General features: G+C 37.7%; 1 protein-coding gene across 5 annotated transcripts in view; it reads left to right on the top strand.

Moving 5' to 3' along the window:
• PTPN3 (protein tyrosine phosphatase non-receptor type 3) overlaps positions 1-16,935 on the top strand; it is a 150,863-nt gene that overhangs the window by 87,280 nt on the left and 46,648 nt on the right. For all 5 annotated transcript variants that reach the window (XR_010605752.1, XM_065628028.1, XM_065628029.1 and 2 more), the window contains 4 exons: positions 2,125-2,188; positions 8,752-8,924; positions 13,914-14,048; positions 15,567-15,743. Coding sequence is in view for 4 of the 5 variants with exons in the window: in XM_065628028.1 (XP_065484100.1) it covers positions 2,125-2,188; positions 8,752-8,924; positions 13,914-14,048; positions 15,567-15,743 (549 nt within the window). In the remaining variant the exon portion in view is untranslated. The remainder of the gene's footprint in view (positions 1-2,124; positions 2,189-8,751; positions 8,925-13,913; positions 14,049-15,566; positions 15,744-16,935) is intronic.

The raw sequence follows: 16,935 nt of genomic DNA, 5'->3' as shown, positions 1-16,935 counted from the left end.
GGATTTTTTTGTGGATTCTGTTCTATGTGAACATTCATTCAACTTGTAGGCGTAACATTGCAAATGATTTTTTAGTTAATGTTAAATCTGACAGATTAGCAAGTGTGCTTTCTCACTGAATTAATAAATAGGTTTAGTTGTACTTCAAGAAGAATGAATGAAGTTGAGAGGGATCCTGTACTTAAAGGAGAGTCAAAATAAAGAGACTTAAAGCCCTGACTTGGCTTGAAGTGATTATGTGGTCATACAGTGAATCATGTTTTATAAAAAAGGGGCAATGGGGGGTGGAGAGGAGAGGGACTGAGAGTTTTTGGTATTTTGGCATATTGTCTACCTTTTTGTTGTGGGTGGAGGGTTTTTTGCTTAGTCTACAAAGTTAGTTTTCTCTGTCCTGCATTTCTGCTGGCTCTATGTTAGACTAAAAACAGTCCTTGACAGCAACTGTGTAAGCCAAGAATGACTCTAAAAACTTAGTTATTGAAGTTTAATCTAAGGCTAGAAATGTGCTAAGAAAGAACGAGAAGCACAAAGCTTGACTGGTACTAGTTCAGGCAGAGTAGCACTAGGATTAAGAAAGGATTTGTTTATAAATGAGTTGCATCTCAGTAAATAAAACTCAAAGTTTATATGATTTATTGGGAAGTTCAGAATCCAGAACTTTTAGATGAGCACTTCAGTTCATTACCGTTTGAGGCAGAAAGTCAAATGGCACAAGTATTTCAAGAGCTGGCCTAACAGGAGAGGCGGATATGATTTCAACTTTCCATTAACTTGCACAGTAATTTGACTGGTTGCCAAAGAGTAGTGTTAATAAAATTCCTGTTTCTTTGTGATGCTGTAACTGAAAGAGAGTTTTCAGAAACGGGCACACATTTGGTTTTCTTCCTCTTTTGTGCAGGAAGGGGGATTGTTCATTCCATCACCTCTCTTGTTTGTAGCTGGCAAATACATTCTCATACGTCAATGAAAGACATTGCTCTATAACTGAGGTGCATCTCTCCCATGGGCAGTGGGGAATGAATGATATGCCATTGTCCCACTTGTTGAGAGCGATGCAAAAACTGTGGTAAGAACTGAGATGACCTTCAATATAGTTCATACCTGATGAGATTTAAGGCGCTGTGAAACATTATCACTTGACAAGAATATTCTGACACTTTTAGCAGCAACCTTCCAAAACCCTGTCATGGTGTTTTTTCAGGCAGATATGACTTGATCCAGACCTTAAATAGCTTTCCCAAGGCATCCATTTGATTCCAGCTGATCACAGATTTCTTTTTCCAAAATGTGTAGGTTTTCAGTTGTTGATGTATTGCAGATAAAATTTAGGTATTTTAGACAAATCTTGTTTTGCTGTAGGAAGGCGCGTGGGTACGTAGAAGTTTGTTTAATTTAGAAAAACTGATAAGCATATAATTAAAATTGCTTGAGCACCAATTTAAATTGTAATGCTTACCTTAGAAAATCTTTATTCATACTATGTATATATAGGAAAGGTGTGTTCAGTTCTCTATGAAATTACCACGTAACTTATGTAGCAATGTTAATAATTGAAGGGAAAAATATATTAACACTCATTCTTACAGTTTTCATCCTTCTACAATTATGATTTTAACTACAAAGTTTGTTTAGTTCTTCACACAAGTGCATGGTATTTTGCACATTATGAAGCCAATTCTATGAAATCTCTGGGAAATTTCAGACGTTGTATGACCAACCTTGTCATGTCATTAGGGTCTTAAGTTTTGTTCCTTTAGTCACAGTTGTCATCTGACTCTTAAGTTACACAAACTTGACACATTTAACATTTGTGCAGTTTAGTAAAGGATGTCATCAAGTTTTTGCTGCAAGAATAGATTTGGTGGGAGAGAATTGCTATGTGAACTAACTAAAGAGTAAATGAGGAAGAATCTCGATTTGAAAAAGGCCTTTCCTTCTTAGCTAAAGTTTTTCTTTTGAGTTTCTTGACATTTATCTGCCACTCAACACAGGAGGTGTCTGCATATTATTCATTGAACATCTAACAGCTATAATATTTTAGGCTCGTTGTACACTTTATTATTTTTCATTGTTTTATCCCACTAAACGTTGATTAGTATTTCATGGTCTGTTTGTTTCTTTTAGGGTGAACATATTAAAAATTTCCTTTAAAAGGAAAAAGTTTTTTATACAACAACGGCAAAAACATGTAAGTAGGCATTTACATTTTATATTGCTCCAGTGGTCATGTGGAGTTTTTTTGGTTGGTTGGTTGGGGTTTTTTTTTTGCCTTAAATGTTAAGACAACAAATGCCGATCAAAAGTCTCTGTGGTAACTTGCCTTTGAAATTCTGTTTCGTTAAGTTGCCCTTGCTTTTCTTGTTGTCTTATTCTTGCTCTGTTTCACATTTTTGTTTCCTTTCTAGAATCCTTCCATATTCAGTCTACTGGACTCTATCTTTCCCACACAGGTTTTTCCTCCCAAGGAAATTTGGGGGATATGCAGACCTTCATCCTTTCTCCAGTTTTAGTAACCCAATGTATTTCCCTTTTCTTGCCAGCATCTGCTGCTCTTTTCTTTGATGCTTTCCCTGCCCTGTAGAGTTCCTCAATGCAGTCAAGCTACTAAACAGCTGCTTAACCCATCTAGGTGGACTTTGTGAGGTCTCTTCTGCTTATGGGGCTCGAGTTCTGAGAGAAAGGAAGGTTCCTGGAGAAAAGGGAAGTTCTGCAGCTCAAAGACGTGTTTGGAAAGTGGGATAGTACACCTCCTGCTGTGTGTAACACAGAGGGCTTTAGAAGTTGTCAAAAATATGTGAAGATAGTTGATGAAAGTGGTATAAAATTTTTCTGCTGTTAAGAGTTGTGTTCATAATGCTGTGTGCTTTTTCAGAGCATTTGTAGTATTAGTCTATTTACTAAGGAAAAAGAAATCTTGATTACAGTATTGTGCTGCCACAATGTGAATAGGTAAGTTATCTTTTTATAAAGAGAGGAGAATATTTAATATGACAGAAAAAACACAGAAATTAGTGATCTGTAGATATTTATATATCTTAATACAGTTGAGGACAGAACTCAAATAGATAGTAAAAGATAAGAGTTAAATTATACATAAACTTTATGAAGTCTCTTACTGGTAGTAAATGAGCTCTTAAACTGATAGGAGCTGTGTAACAAGATGACCTGTTGACCCACACTGATTAGAGGGTCTGCTGAACACAGATTGCTAGGGAGGCTTTTTTACCCAAAAGGAGAATGTTTTCATCTCTTTTCTCTTTCTCCCCCTTTTTTTTTTTTTTTTTTCCTTCCAGTTTGGTGAGTATCTTCCAAATTTGAGGAGAGTGCATCTATGTACACGTTCTTACTTTTCAGGGCTCATGTGTAAACAAAGTTAGGATTTAGAGATACTGTTACTGCTCTAAGCTTACACATATAGTATGCACAAATGACAGTTTTCTCTTTTGAAAGTGTGTGTCCTAACCCACTGTAGAGGGATGTCATGGTCCATTCGGTGATGGACTCATGATGGTTCATTTACCTCGATCTCGAAGCGCAAAATTAAGGCAACCAAAATGCCAAGGGGTTATAATTCAATCAAACAGTGTTACTTTATTAATTTGCCTGTAAAGCAGCACGCGATAGAGAAAGATGGGGAGAAAAGGAAAGGTAAAAGAAAAAAGGGGGAAAGAGGATTATAGCTACTGCCGAACAAGTCCCAGAGGCGTCCCTCTGGTCTCAGGTCCCATAAGAAGAGTCCTGCCGGTCCTCTGTCGTGATCTGGGATCCTTCGGTGGGGAGATCTCCATGATGTCCCATCGGGAATTGTCTTTTATGCTTCTTCACCTCCCCTCACTCCCATAGATCAAGGCCAATCTCCGCCTTTGTTGCGCAATCCAGGCTTAAGTGCGCAGGCCCAAAGAGTCCTCACTTCGCTTGCCAGAACCCGTCTGCACCTGCGTCGCCTCGGTTCAGGGGTCTCTTACTGGTCCATTGGCTGACCTCAAGACCCTTGGTGAGCCTCTACGCATACTCTTTTTCGTTGGCCTTTGTTACAGGGAGGAGGTAGGGGGCAAATCTGGCTCAGGCAACAGGTGAAAATCCATCTTCTGGTCAGCAGTAATTGTCCCCAGGTAGGAGAGGCCTTCATAACACAATTCCTTTCAGGAGGTGGGGGCAAGTTTGGCTCAGGCAGCAGGTGGAGTCCATACAGCAGCCGTTGTTACCTGTAGCCCCCGGGTTGGAGAGACCTGCACAACACTATTCTTTTCTTCAGACCTCTCTCCAAGTCGTTGTCCAATTCTTTCTATCAGGCCATCTGTTCTGCAAGTCCCTGATGGTGATGTTCAGGCAGAAACTGTTCTTTGGACCGACTCTTACAAGGGGTCTTAAGTTTTTTTGCAAGCTGTAAGCTTTTAAATATATTGTATATATGCAAACTTGTCTCAGTCTGTTCATATATATTTTGCTGTGTGAAGAAATGAATGATTGGGAAACCATTCTATTATCTTATGAGTGTAATTGTATTTGTATTGAACTCAGTGTAATTGTATTACATATTGTATGTAATTGTACTTATCTACTTCTGGATTTGTGGATTAAAAATTCACTGATAAGTAGTCATTTTAAATTATAAATATCTTCATGTGTAAAAATATGGGCAAACTTATGGACAGCAATTTCCAAATGTGTCTGTGAGAATAAACATAGGAACAGAACTCTCCCTGGCAGTGATTAGTAACAGTGGATAGTAAAGTGGGTGTACTTACAGGATTTTTTTTTTTTTTTAAATACGGAAGAATCAAGTGTCCATATATAACAGTTCCTGGACTCAGAGATCCTATAAAATGTATTTATTACATAAATATTTGACTGCTGTCAAAAACTGAATTTCTGGAGACTGTGTCACCTTTGAAGAGGGCAGCATTCTTAAAGTTTGTTTGATAAATGATGTGTTTGATAAATGACAGTTCAAGGCCCTTGATTCTTTTAGTTAATTTCCTCTTACGTGATCATAGTTCTTTATTTCATAATGCACTAAGATTACAGTAAGGCACACTGTATCATGCTTAAAGAGCTACAGAACTGTAGGAAAATTAGGACTAGCTGCATGACCTTCTTACTCTTTCACAACAGATATGAAAAAGCAGACTAGGTGTGCTATTAAATCTCTAGATATATCCATCCTTGTCAGTTAGGCCCCTTGGCTTGAAATTTAGGGTAGCACACCTGCAGTACTTCAGTGGTATTGCTTGGAAAGCTTGCTGCTGCAGTGCAATGGGAGGGGGTAGCTGGACTACTAGGGATTTTCTCTGGAATAGTGGGTCTCATGAGGGGTTTGTGCGGGCAGATGACTGAAGTGGTGTCAGTCTTTGGCTTGATCAGATTTTTGCTTGGAAATACATGAAGAAATAGGCGAATGAGGCTGAAAGTAGGGAAGGTGGAAGAATGTGAGGGAAGTAGATCAGATACTATGTAGTCATAAGCAGGGTTTTATTAAAGGGAGTCCAGCAGTGGGCTACGAAAATGATGAGGGGCCTAGAGCACCTTTCTTATGAGGAGACACTGAGAGATCTGGGTCTGTTCAGCCTGGAGAAGAGAAGGCTGAGAGGGGATCTCCTCAATGTTAATCAATATCTGAAGGGTGGATGTCAAGAGGATGGAACCAGGCTCCTTTCAGTGGTGCCCAACAATAGGATGAGGGGCAATGGGCACAGGCTGAAGCACAGGAGGTTTCATCTGAATATGAGCAGAAACTTCTTTACTTTGAGGGTGCCAGAGCACTGGAACAGGCTGCCCAGAGAGGTTGTGGAGTCTCCTCTGGAGACATTCAGGACCCACCTGGACATATCCCTGTGTGATCTGCTCTGGGTGAATCTGCTTTAGCAGGTGGGTTGGACTAAATGTTCTCCAGAAGTCCCTTCCAACCCCAACCCTTCAGTGATTCTGTGAAAGGTGGTGACAATGCTATAACATTTCAGAGTTTTGTACATCATATGTAGATTTCTTTACAAAATCTACAGAATGTTCTCAAAGGCTATGGATTTGCAGTCATCTGAGTTGTGCCATGTTTCAATGATTTATTCTCCTTATTTCTCTTCTTATTTTCTTTTCTTATGTCCCTGTTCCGAAGACTCAATTTACCTTATCTCATTCTCTCCCTGCTACTCACCTCTTCTTTTACCTTCCCACTGCTTCAGTCTGTTGATCAGCTATTTGACAGAATTAGGCAATATTTCTGTTTCTGCTGAAGAGCTGCTTAAGGACCGGGGAGCAAGACTGATGAATCAGTGAATGTCTGATGCTGTAAAAGCTCATGATGTGTAGACTTAATGAAGGGTACAAGATTTAAGGTAGAAATAGGAACTATGCTGGTGATTCAAAGCTCTTTGCTGATGCCGAAATAGCAAGACATCCAGTTTAGCTATTGAGAATTGTTCCCTTTAACGGCCACAAATCTATCTAATCCTTATTTCTTGGTAACTATTAAACCACCATTCTTTTGGAACTTGAGCTGAAGTATGATGGACATTAGATCGTTGGATCCTGCTAGAACTCCCTTCACCTTTAAAATAGTGCATAGATTTAGTAGCATGACTTGCAAGGTGGCCTGTTAGTGAGCCAGAAGGTTATATTAACAAAAGGGTTTTTTTAATTTAAAAATTAACTAAGTTTTTCTGAAACTTCTGAAGTTATTTATCCTAGTTTATGTCCATATTTAAACTTTTAGCCCTCTTAGAAGCTACTTAGAAGTTTCCGTAACAGCAGTTGGAAGAACGCCCTTGTGATGTAGAGAGCAAGATTCATTACTATTTTCAAACCTAAATTTGAAACCAGAATATTTGGTGTACTTAATTCATTGTTTTTACATCATGGCTTTTCAGTATAATTGAGATGTTTGGAAAAACTGACTTTTGTGGCAACTGAAAGGCCAGTGCTCTAGGATAGCAAAGATATCTATACGCTTCCTTTTCTGTTTGTCTTGAGTAGTAAAGCACTTCAAGTCATATTCAACCAACCGAGTATGTCAGAAATGCCATTTGTCATTAAATCTTTGATGTATGCTTTTTATATTGCAAGAAATTCTGAGTTAAACTTCCACTATGCTTGTACACTTCATTTTGTATAAGCTAATTAGAAGCAACTGCGGCAAACTGACAAAGATGAACTAGTTCCAGGCTCAAATAATAAACCCTATTTCTAAAAAAAAAAAACCAAAAGAAAAAAAGTATTTTAAAAAAATGTTTTACTAGAGAGAAAATGGACCTGAAAGACTGCAATCAGTTAAAAGTTTTTCAGTGCCTATATAAAATCAAGAGGCACATCCTTTTTATCTTTCCCTTGAGATTCTCATCAGTTTTCTAAAATAATGACTTCAGGCATGGATTCTCTAAACTAGTCATAAAGTGATTTGCAGAATATGGCATTGATCTCTGATGCATGTCATTTGTAAACTTTGCCTAGAAATAAAAAGAATACAATAGAAATAGAGTATTCCAGCCAAAATGGTCTCTAGTTACTTCCTTATGGGATTGTTGCTGTGAACAAACAAAAGGACAATGGCAACTAGAAATTGAGGTGTTATCCAGGTGGGACCTCTATTTCTTGCTAGACAGTATGAGAAAGAGTTTTATTAGATCTTTGAGTCGTTTAATAACAAGTCTTTGCAACCCAAATCCTGACTTTCTCCAAAGTATGAGCTAGAAAGAGAGCTTTACTGATATGGGTGCCTGCCTGGTTATATGCTGAGATGTCAAAATTCAGTCATAATTCAGAGCAAGTGGAAAAGATAAGCAATGAAATAAAAAACTTGATCTTTTTCACTGAAGTGCTGAGCTGTGATAGCAATTATCTCATGTTGCATGTTATCTTCCTTTCTTTGCTTTACTCTTAGTTCCACTTTCTTTGCATCAATAACTATATTAACTAACCATTTATCATGTGCAAAAGTGTCTTGGGATCTGATATAGCTTAACAAGTGTTACAGCTGGTGAGGGCGTAAACGTGGATGGCACAATTGTGTTACACCTGGATTTCACTGGCACTTTGGCACTGAAGTTACAAATGAGAGTTTGCACCGAGACATACAGCTTTGTATTCTGCTTCCTTTTGGTCTCCTCATTGTGGCCTCATGTTATCATGCAGAAAGCAGGACTGGATTTGAACAGCAGTAGCAGCACCTCCAGTCCCATCACAACTACTGTCTTTCCCACATGGTGGATCACTGTTAACATCTTTAGTATCTTCTAAAAGACTATCAAGAAGATGCTTTTTGCATGCTATGGCTCTTGAAAGAACATTATTGAATTGAAGCCTTGTGTGAAGAGTTTGAATTCAAAGATTGAGGGCTATTTTCCTTTCTACATTGCACCTTTAATGGAATGTTTAAAAGAGTTTTGTCATAGGAGGTCAGGACCTGACTGGAAACCTGAAACTATATTTGGCAGTTTAATATTACACTTGTATATACAAAATATTTACCACTCTCAACTTAAATATTTCATTAACACTTTAAGGATTAGGAACTGAAAAACTTAATAGTTTTTCAGTATTGCTCAAACTTTTGAAGTGTTCATTTTGCAGTTTAGAATGTCATGTAGTCACAAAGCTATTTTGGCCATCTCCAGCTCAAAATCTACTATATGTTGATATTTTGTTTTCCTAAATGCATTATTTTTAAGTTAAAGGTAATTTTGTTGTTGTTTTATGACCTTGTTTACTGTGTTTGATCTGCTTGTATATATTGAAACATGGTGTTTCCTACTGTTACAGAATGAATCCAGAGAGCATATTGTTGCCTTCAACATGTTAAATTACAGAGCATGCAAAAATCTATGGAAATCTTGTGTAGAGCATCACACATTTTTTCAGGCAAAGAAGTCACTACCTCATGAAAAAAAGATACTTTCACATTATTGGACCCTGGGTTCTAGAAATCCAGCAAAGTAAGTATGGTGTGAAAGCATGTTTTGCTTTATAATGGGAACAGAAGGATTTATGTCAGTGATAGCTCAAGTTAGAGTGTCAAGAGTTCAGTTCTGTCCATACCTGTGTCCCAATCTGTATGTGAACTATTTGATGAGTTATATAACTGTGGTTTCAGTTTCTGCAATGTGACATCATTACAATAGATTATTTCGTATAATTTCCTAAAAAGATACTTGAACATGATTATATTTTACTGGTATTGTTACAACTTGCTGTTACAGTTTGGGGTATAAAAACACTAGAATGTAAAAATGTCATGTAGCTACTGATCCAGTGAGAGTTTGCAGAACAGATTTGTTTTGAACTGTTTACCCCCTAGGGTCATATACACAGTCTATTTAATATGTCATGGAAATTTCTGGAGTGCATCAAACCAACCACTTATTACTGACATGGAGATGTCTCACCCAAGCATTCAAGATATCACTTTTGTGACATTTCTTCTATTTTCCTCATTGAGTTCTGTTGGTCATGAATGTGATAGTTTCACAGTGGTATCTAAGATATAGTTCCCTAAAAGTAAAACATCAAGCCTGTCATTTTGCTATATGAGGTTGGGGTTGTTACTTCCCATATGCACCAACTGGGCCCTAACTTCATTAAACTTCATCTGTCAGTTTATTGTTTAGTCACCTAAGGTCATATTGTCTTCTGCATTTCTTCACAACTGACCTTTATTTTTGCCATCCTGTGTGATTAATATCTTCAGCGAACTTTGTTCATTCTTTTCTCTAGATCACTAGTGAATTTCTTGGACAGAAGGGCCCCAAACAGATATCTCTCTAAGACTTCACTGCTGATCTTTTTTCACTGTAAATCTAAAACTTTTTTTCTATTCTCTTTTATGTCACAAGTGGACAGGTAATTCCTACAAGTGAGGACCCTACTTCCTAGCTCCTTAGTTTCTTTTAAGGGACCTTGTCAATTGTCTTTTTGAAATCTTAAGTAGATTAAATCACTAGTTTAAAGTGGGAGGTTATACTCACATAGTTCTGCTGTTTCATCTTAGAGGCTTTTAGATTTTTTTTTTATAAGTATCTGTCCCAGTGTTTTCTTTATGTTGATTTGTTCTGTTGTCTCATTTATCAGCAATTCAGCTACAGATGTGTCATGTTGTGTGTTATCATCTTGTCTATGTCCTGTCCCCACCTACCCCTGAAAAAAATTCTGTCACAAAACATATCAAAAATATTTCATGCTAATAGTGAATGAAAAAGAAAGTGTTATGTCATTATCTTCTCTGAATGTGAGATTTTGGAGGGTTCTTTGGTCTTTGATCATCTATAGTCTCTGTAGGCTCTCTAGAAACCTGCTTGTTTTGATGATTTTTTTTTTTTGAGAGGTATTTTATTGTTTTTGTTTGTGGGTTTTTTGCAGTGTATTCCCTTAACAGTTTAACTTTACATTTAATTTGTCAGACTGATTCGCTCTTTCCTATGTGGATAAGCTTCAACTTTTGAATTATGTTATCGTACTTCAAATAACTTCCTAGACCTTAGCGGCTGGCTGGCTTCTCATACTGTCATGTCTCTCTAGATACTGTGGAAATTCACACCAAGTGAACTTTTCCTTGTAAATGAAGCAGTTAATCCATGAGGGCTGTCCAACAGTAAGAAGGTTGATAAAATGTTGTTTTCTGTTGGAGTGGAATTCCATAATTTCACCTAGTACTAGATCATAAATGAAGCAAGTGAAAACAAGTACTTGTATAAATAGTAATCTAATTTTCTAATGTTTTATGGACCTGTATTTTGAGAATTAGCTCTTCTATGGAGTGATATGGACTTGTTCTTCCTGTAGTGAAGGTTTAGAGGAGGTGACTTTCTCAAAGCTTGTAGGATTGTCATGTCTTGGAGTCCTTTATTTCCCTCAGACTTGCAAACAGATTGAAAATCCTGATGCTTTTATATACACATGCACGCACAGGCATTGCACAGCCCCTGTAATATTAAGAAAGAAAACAGTATGGGTTCCAAAGGGTGACAGTTTAGTATCACTCAAATTTTTACCCAGCGTGTTTTTTGATAAATTTACTGTTAAAATGTCTTAAAAGCCTGTAGCATGCAGGATAGCTCTCATTGTTTAACGGAGTTACTAAGAAAAACTGTTTTTCAAGTAAATTCATTTTCTGAGGCATTATCTCTGGTGAATTGCTTATTTAGGCTCTTAAGGGATGTCTAGGGAGAACTATTCATTGTGATACCATCCATCAGCTTAATGATATCCCTGGTACTAATGCATTCCTTGGCCTTATTAATACAGCAACAAGTGTGAAATTTAGGATCTACATGAGGCAGAAATGACTTGGCAACCTTCGCTATCAGAGACTGCTAAAGTACATAAGCAACAGTCATTTCAGAAGTCTTTTAGTAGTTCCTGTCAGCTTGGTCACTGTCACTCAGGAAATTTTCTCAAAAGTTTTAAAAAAAGATGTGAACAAATCACTTCTGAAGTCATCTGTCATATATTGATGATTTTTACTTTTCTACTTGTTCGACTGTGCAATGCTGTAAGAGACAACATGAGTTTCCATGTCCCTTTTCAGGGATGGCTCTGAACTCATGTGGAAGCTATGCAACCAAAACCAAAAAGGAATTCTGCAGTCTCCATTATGAAGGGGAGCAAAATTTTGCCTTGAGAAAAAAAAAACAAAATCCCCACCAACGATGTCGTACAATTGTGGAGGTTTTAGGATTGACTTGGCTTCAACGATTCTTTTCATCCAACTTCTGAAGGGAATTACATTCAGGTTTTACCACATTAAGTATCACAAGTTTTTGTCTGGAATTTGTAGCTTTCTTGTACTGTGTTCTTTTACACTCATGTGAGGCAGATATCCTAGCATTTATTGCATCAGTTCAAATAGTTCAACTCTTGGAACCCTTTAGTACAACTTCCTATGAGCACATTTCTGTGCCCTTCTATATTCTCTTAGATTAAGGTACTAGTGGAATTCCATTTAAATTAGGCTGTTGAGTTGTATAAATCATCTGTAAGCCTTATTCTAAGGGGGGGCTGAATCACATCTCCCAGATTCTGAAAGGAAAGTTCATTCAACATTTCTGGACTGGATGCTGAATAACCTCTCCTAGGCACATTCTCATTCCTTGCTGGAAAGCTAAAAGTGTACATGTTTTTTTCACAAAGGGTAACCTCGGTAATCGATCAGAGCAAGGAACCGTCAACTCAAGATATTACAGCCCATTCCAGAAAGTCATTGGCAGCCTCTCAGTATGTTTGCTGAGAAATATCCTCATAGTTGACATCTGAAGAGCAGCTGCTTGGAGTTCAGGAGATTGTTATATACCTTAACAGAAATATCTAGAGAATATATTGTTAAAGTGATTCTGTGGTTAGAGTTTGGGGTTAGGGCTCTGGCTTCTATCACACAAGTTACATTGCACCTCGGAAGTCACCTCCATTGGAAAATGCGTGAATAGGCACTCGTAAAAAAGAAAAGCTAATTAATGCACGATTTGTGGAATTCTTCAAGATGCATATTTCATAATACATCCTCTTTTTCCACTTTCCCTCTCTGTTCTGCCTGTGTGAGGCTTCTTTGAAAGAACACTTTGTTTTTGTAGAAGACCTGAGGAGTTGGTGCCTTGTCATTGATATTCAGAAGACTTACAGAAATAAAATGGATAATACAGGCAAAAGCTTCTCCTGAATCCATGGACTGTGTTTGCTAAGCTTAAATATATGTAGGCGACTGATTTTAATGTGTAGATGCTTCATATTAAGTCTTTCCTCTTGGTTATTATACTGGGAGAAGCTTTAAAAGTACACGTTTAGATGTTGAAGGAATTAACTTGCTTTAAAATAATGAGCAAGGCATATAAATTACTTCAGAATAGAAAAAGTATTGGATTGCTTTTTGTCTTTTACATGTACAAACAAAAGCAATACAGTGCAAAGCATACTTAAGGTTTGATATTAGCTTGAGTAATAACCACAGCATAAACAACTCTTTTTTTTTTTTTTTTTTTTTTTTTTTTTTTTTTTTTTTTCTTCCCATGCTTTGTAAAATTAAGACATTTCAGCTCTATACTCTGCTATCCCAACCACCCATTATGTTCAGCTCAGGACATAGTGAGCCAAAGGTGGGTTCTCTGTAACTCATAAATTGCTTGTTTTCCATGAGAAGTCCTAGGCCTGTGAACTTGAGGATGAGCAGCTTCCCTCTCTGCTCGTCTTGTGGAATGCTGTGTAAAAAGGTAGTTTATATCAATTTTGATCTACTTTAAAAACTTCTTTGTGCTGTATAATTCTACTAGTAAGATATTTTTATTGCTTTCCTCGCTGAGGTTCTGGTTCTGATGCAACCCTTGCTTTGTCAGCTTCTTGTCACAAGAAACAGTTTAGACCTGGAGATCCCTTTTCATGTCAGATCTTTTGCTAATGGCTTGTTCCTATAAGGAGCACGTCACTCAAATGTGGCTTCCTTCTGGAAACAGAGAGTGGTCTGGTGTAGCTCTTACTTCCTGAGGCAGCAGGTAGATGGTTAAAACAGTCCTGTACTCAGTGAAGCTGTTAGTAAATTGTTACCCCTGTATGAGTTTTAACAGGGAACATCTGGAGTCTTTTGCCTGTATTTGAACCATGTTTTGTCAGGCACTCGGTTCAGTGCCAATAGGACATACCGAATTTCCTGTTTTCCCCTCCATCTACTTAAACACAATTGGGTTAAAAATAACTCCAGAAAAAAATGTTATTTTTACCCAGGCTTGTGATTAGCGTTGTATCAGGGGTTAACAAACAGTTTTATTGCCACAGATGAAGGACAGCAAATGGCTCTGAGACTGGAAATGCAGAAGTAAGGAGGGGTAAGCACAGGGGACTCTTTAGAACACATGAATTATAAAATTGACTTTCATAAGCATATTTTATTTCATTTAAGTTTTCTGTGCAGAATAATTCACATACACCTTTTTTTTTCATTTCAGATCTGTAAACAGCCAGTACTGCAGAAAAGTTATAGGAGGGATGGTTTGGAACCCTTCTATGAGACGATCTTTATCTGTTGAGCATCTAGAGACCAAAAGCCTTCCTTCTCGATCACCTCCTGTTACCCCTAATTGGTAAATCCAGTTTCAGCCTTTCCCATAACTTCCAGCCTCCTACCTTTTCTAATTGTATGTAGTCTAGCAGAATAATTGTGTGGTGTGTACACATATATTTAAACATTTTTATTCTGAGAATATATATGATGGCAGGAGAAGAGTGCATGTTGCTTAACTTAACTTCAGCAAGTTTGATATCGTCTTCCAAAATATTATAACCAAGTTAAGACATTATGTTCTGGAAGGGTGAACAAGACTGTTTAAAAAGAAGGAAAAAAAAAAAAAAGATTGGATGACTGGACTCAGAGGGCAGTTGTTAATGGGTCATACACTACCTGGAGGCCAATAACAAGTGAACTACTGCAGGAGTCTGTCCTGGGACCTGACATTTTCTTGACTTGGAGGCAGCAATGAAGTGCTTGCTTATAAAGTTTGCAGGTGACAGCAATTTAGGGGATAAGTCAATAAGCCTGGGGGCAGGGCTTTTATCCAAAGGGACCTTGATAGTCTGGAGAAATGGGCCAACAGGAACTGCATGAAATTTAGTGAAGACAAATACAAAGTCCTGGGAAAAAAGAATCCAGTGCAACAGTACTGTCTGTGATGCAACTCTCTGGAAAAGGACCTGGTAATGGGCAGCAAGCTGTACATGATTTATCTGGTGTGCCCTGGCAGCAAAGAAGTCACAGCAACCTGGCAGTATTAACAGCAGCACAGATGGTAAATCAAGAGAAGTGATTATCCCCCTTTTGCTCAGCATTCATCAGACCTTATTAGAGTGCTGCAGCCACCTCTGTGTCCACTAATACAAGAAAGACACTGACAAACTGGAGGGAGCCCAGCAAAGTAGTAGCCACCAAGGTAGTCAGGAGGCTGGAGCACTTGCCCTATGAGGAGAAGCTGAGACAAATGTGCTTGTTCAGTCCAGAGAAGCAGACATTTCCCAGATGCCTAATAACAGCCTGGCAGTATTTAGGAGGAGGCTAACTAGAGAATGAGGTCAGGTCCTTCAGTGTCACATGGTGGCATGGCAGGATGAGGCAACAGGTATATGTTGAAACAAGAGATGCTCTATCTGGATACTGTGAAAAACTGCTTCACCACAAGGACAGCTGAGCATTGGTTGCTTAGAGAAGCTATAGGGTATCCATCTTTCAAGTTGCTTGAGATCTGACTGGATAAAGCCTTAAGAAGTCTGCTCTGACCTCAGTTGACCTTGTTTTGAGCAGGAGGTTGAACTAGATGATTTCCATAGGTCCCTTTCAGCCTGAATTATCCTATGATTACAACTTTAACAGTACAGGTAGCATTCTCGAGGCAGAAAGAAAACCAAATCAGTTCAGTATACTGAACCTAGCAGTGCATGATTGCCTAGTATACCATACAAAATGTTTAAAAATTGGTTATTTTAAGTGAGACCTATAGGCCTGTCATGAAGATTTCAGGACAGAGATTGCAATATAATAGATATTTCACTTTGATAAAGTTTTATGAACTATCCTGATCCTCCAATTTGTGTTTGTGTTTATTTTTAAGGCGGAGTCCGAGACTACGTCATGAAATTCGTAAACCACGACACTCATCTGTAGATAACCTTACAAATGAGATTAGTTATATTACTGAAACAGAGGATGTTTTTTATACATATAAGGGCTCTCCAACATCAAAGGACAGTGATTCAGAGTTCTCTCAGAACCGTAGTCCACAGAGGAGGTAAGGACTTCTGCAAACAACTCATCTATTTTGATTTTTTTTTAAAAAACACCAAACAAACCCCAAATTGTTTTACTATAAAACAAACATCATCAGTTATAACATTAAAATGAGTTCAAACAGTTTTGTATTCACATAAGATTTATTTTGACAAATTGCTAAACTGCAAATGCTGTGATACAAAACGACAAATTAAAAACAAACCAACCCTTCATCCCCAAACAATTCTCCGTAGTTGAGTTCTCAGTAAAATTAGATAAGCTGTTAATATCTGTAATATTCTGTTTCCTAGTAGCTTCTGCAACCCTTTCCTACTGGTTATAAATTCTTCCTTTTTGGCGCGAGGATGGCTTACTGAACTCTTAAGATCAGCTGAGCATTGTCAGTTGGAAGAGGTCCTGCATTTGAGTAAACACTAGAACATGATAATGCCAGCAGTCACACATCTTTTTCTTCTTCTGAAGAACTGTAGATTGCCTGTCTACAGGCAGTCTCTGCTTTTTGCCTTAAGACACTTTTGCTGTATTCCTTGAAGACCAACTTTATTCTCCCCTGCAGCAGTCTGACCACTGTTTGCTTCCAGGGCTCAAAGCACCTGTCTTTGTGCACTAATTATTTGTTTGTTTATATTACATTTTATGTGTGGCTTCACTCTTATCTTGCAGAGGCATTTCCTAATGAGAAACTTCAGGTTAACACAATATTAACTTCAGAAATAATGTATAAAGTCATTGATCATTCAGTCTCAAAAAGAAAACTGAGCTACTTTAAAACTTTAAGCTGGGGAGAATACTGTGTGTTAAAATGCAGGTTCCTTTGTAATATTACAAAAAGAAAATGGTTTCTAGTGATCCCTAGTAACTTTAAGGCAAAATGTGTTTTGAGAAGCAATGTATTAATGGAAGCCGATGGGACTCACCTATCTCTGTGATAGTGTGCAGCCACTAACTGTAGCTTTAAACTCTGGATTTAAACTGTTTTCTTCAAATTTTAATAAACTATCATTTTTACTACACTGCAGCAGAGAAGGAAAACTCAACATGTGTGCATATTTGGGGTTTGTCACTGTTGTGTTTTAAATTGTATTTCTATTTTGCTGACTGAGTCAGATGAACCTTAGTACTAGTAGTGTCAGTAATAGCCACTATAATATGTAAAAGTTATGCCCCTAGATGTTGTGAATAGTCATAGA

The sequence above is a fragment of the Caloenas nicobarica genome, chromosome 2 (genome assembly GCF_036013445.1).
Source record: "Caloenas nicobarica isolate bCalNic1 chromosome 2, bCalNic1.hap1, whole genome shotgun sequence".
Taxonomy (NCBI): Eukaryota; Metazoa; Chordata; class Aves; order Columbiformes; family Columbidae; genus Caloenas; species Caloenas nicobarica.
The sequence above is the reverse complement of the archived record's forward strand: the minus strand, read 5'-3'. Positions and strand labels throughout refer to the sequence as shown.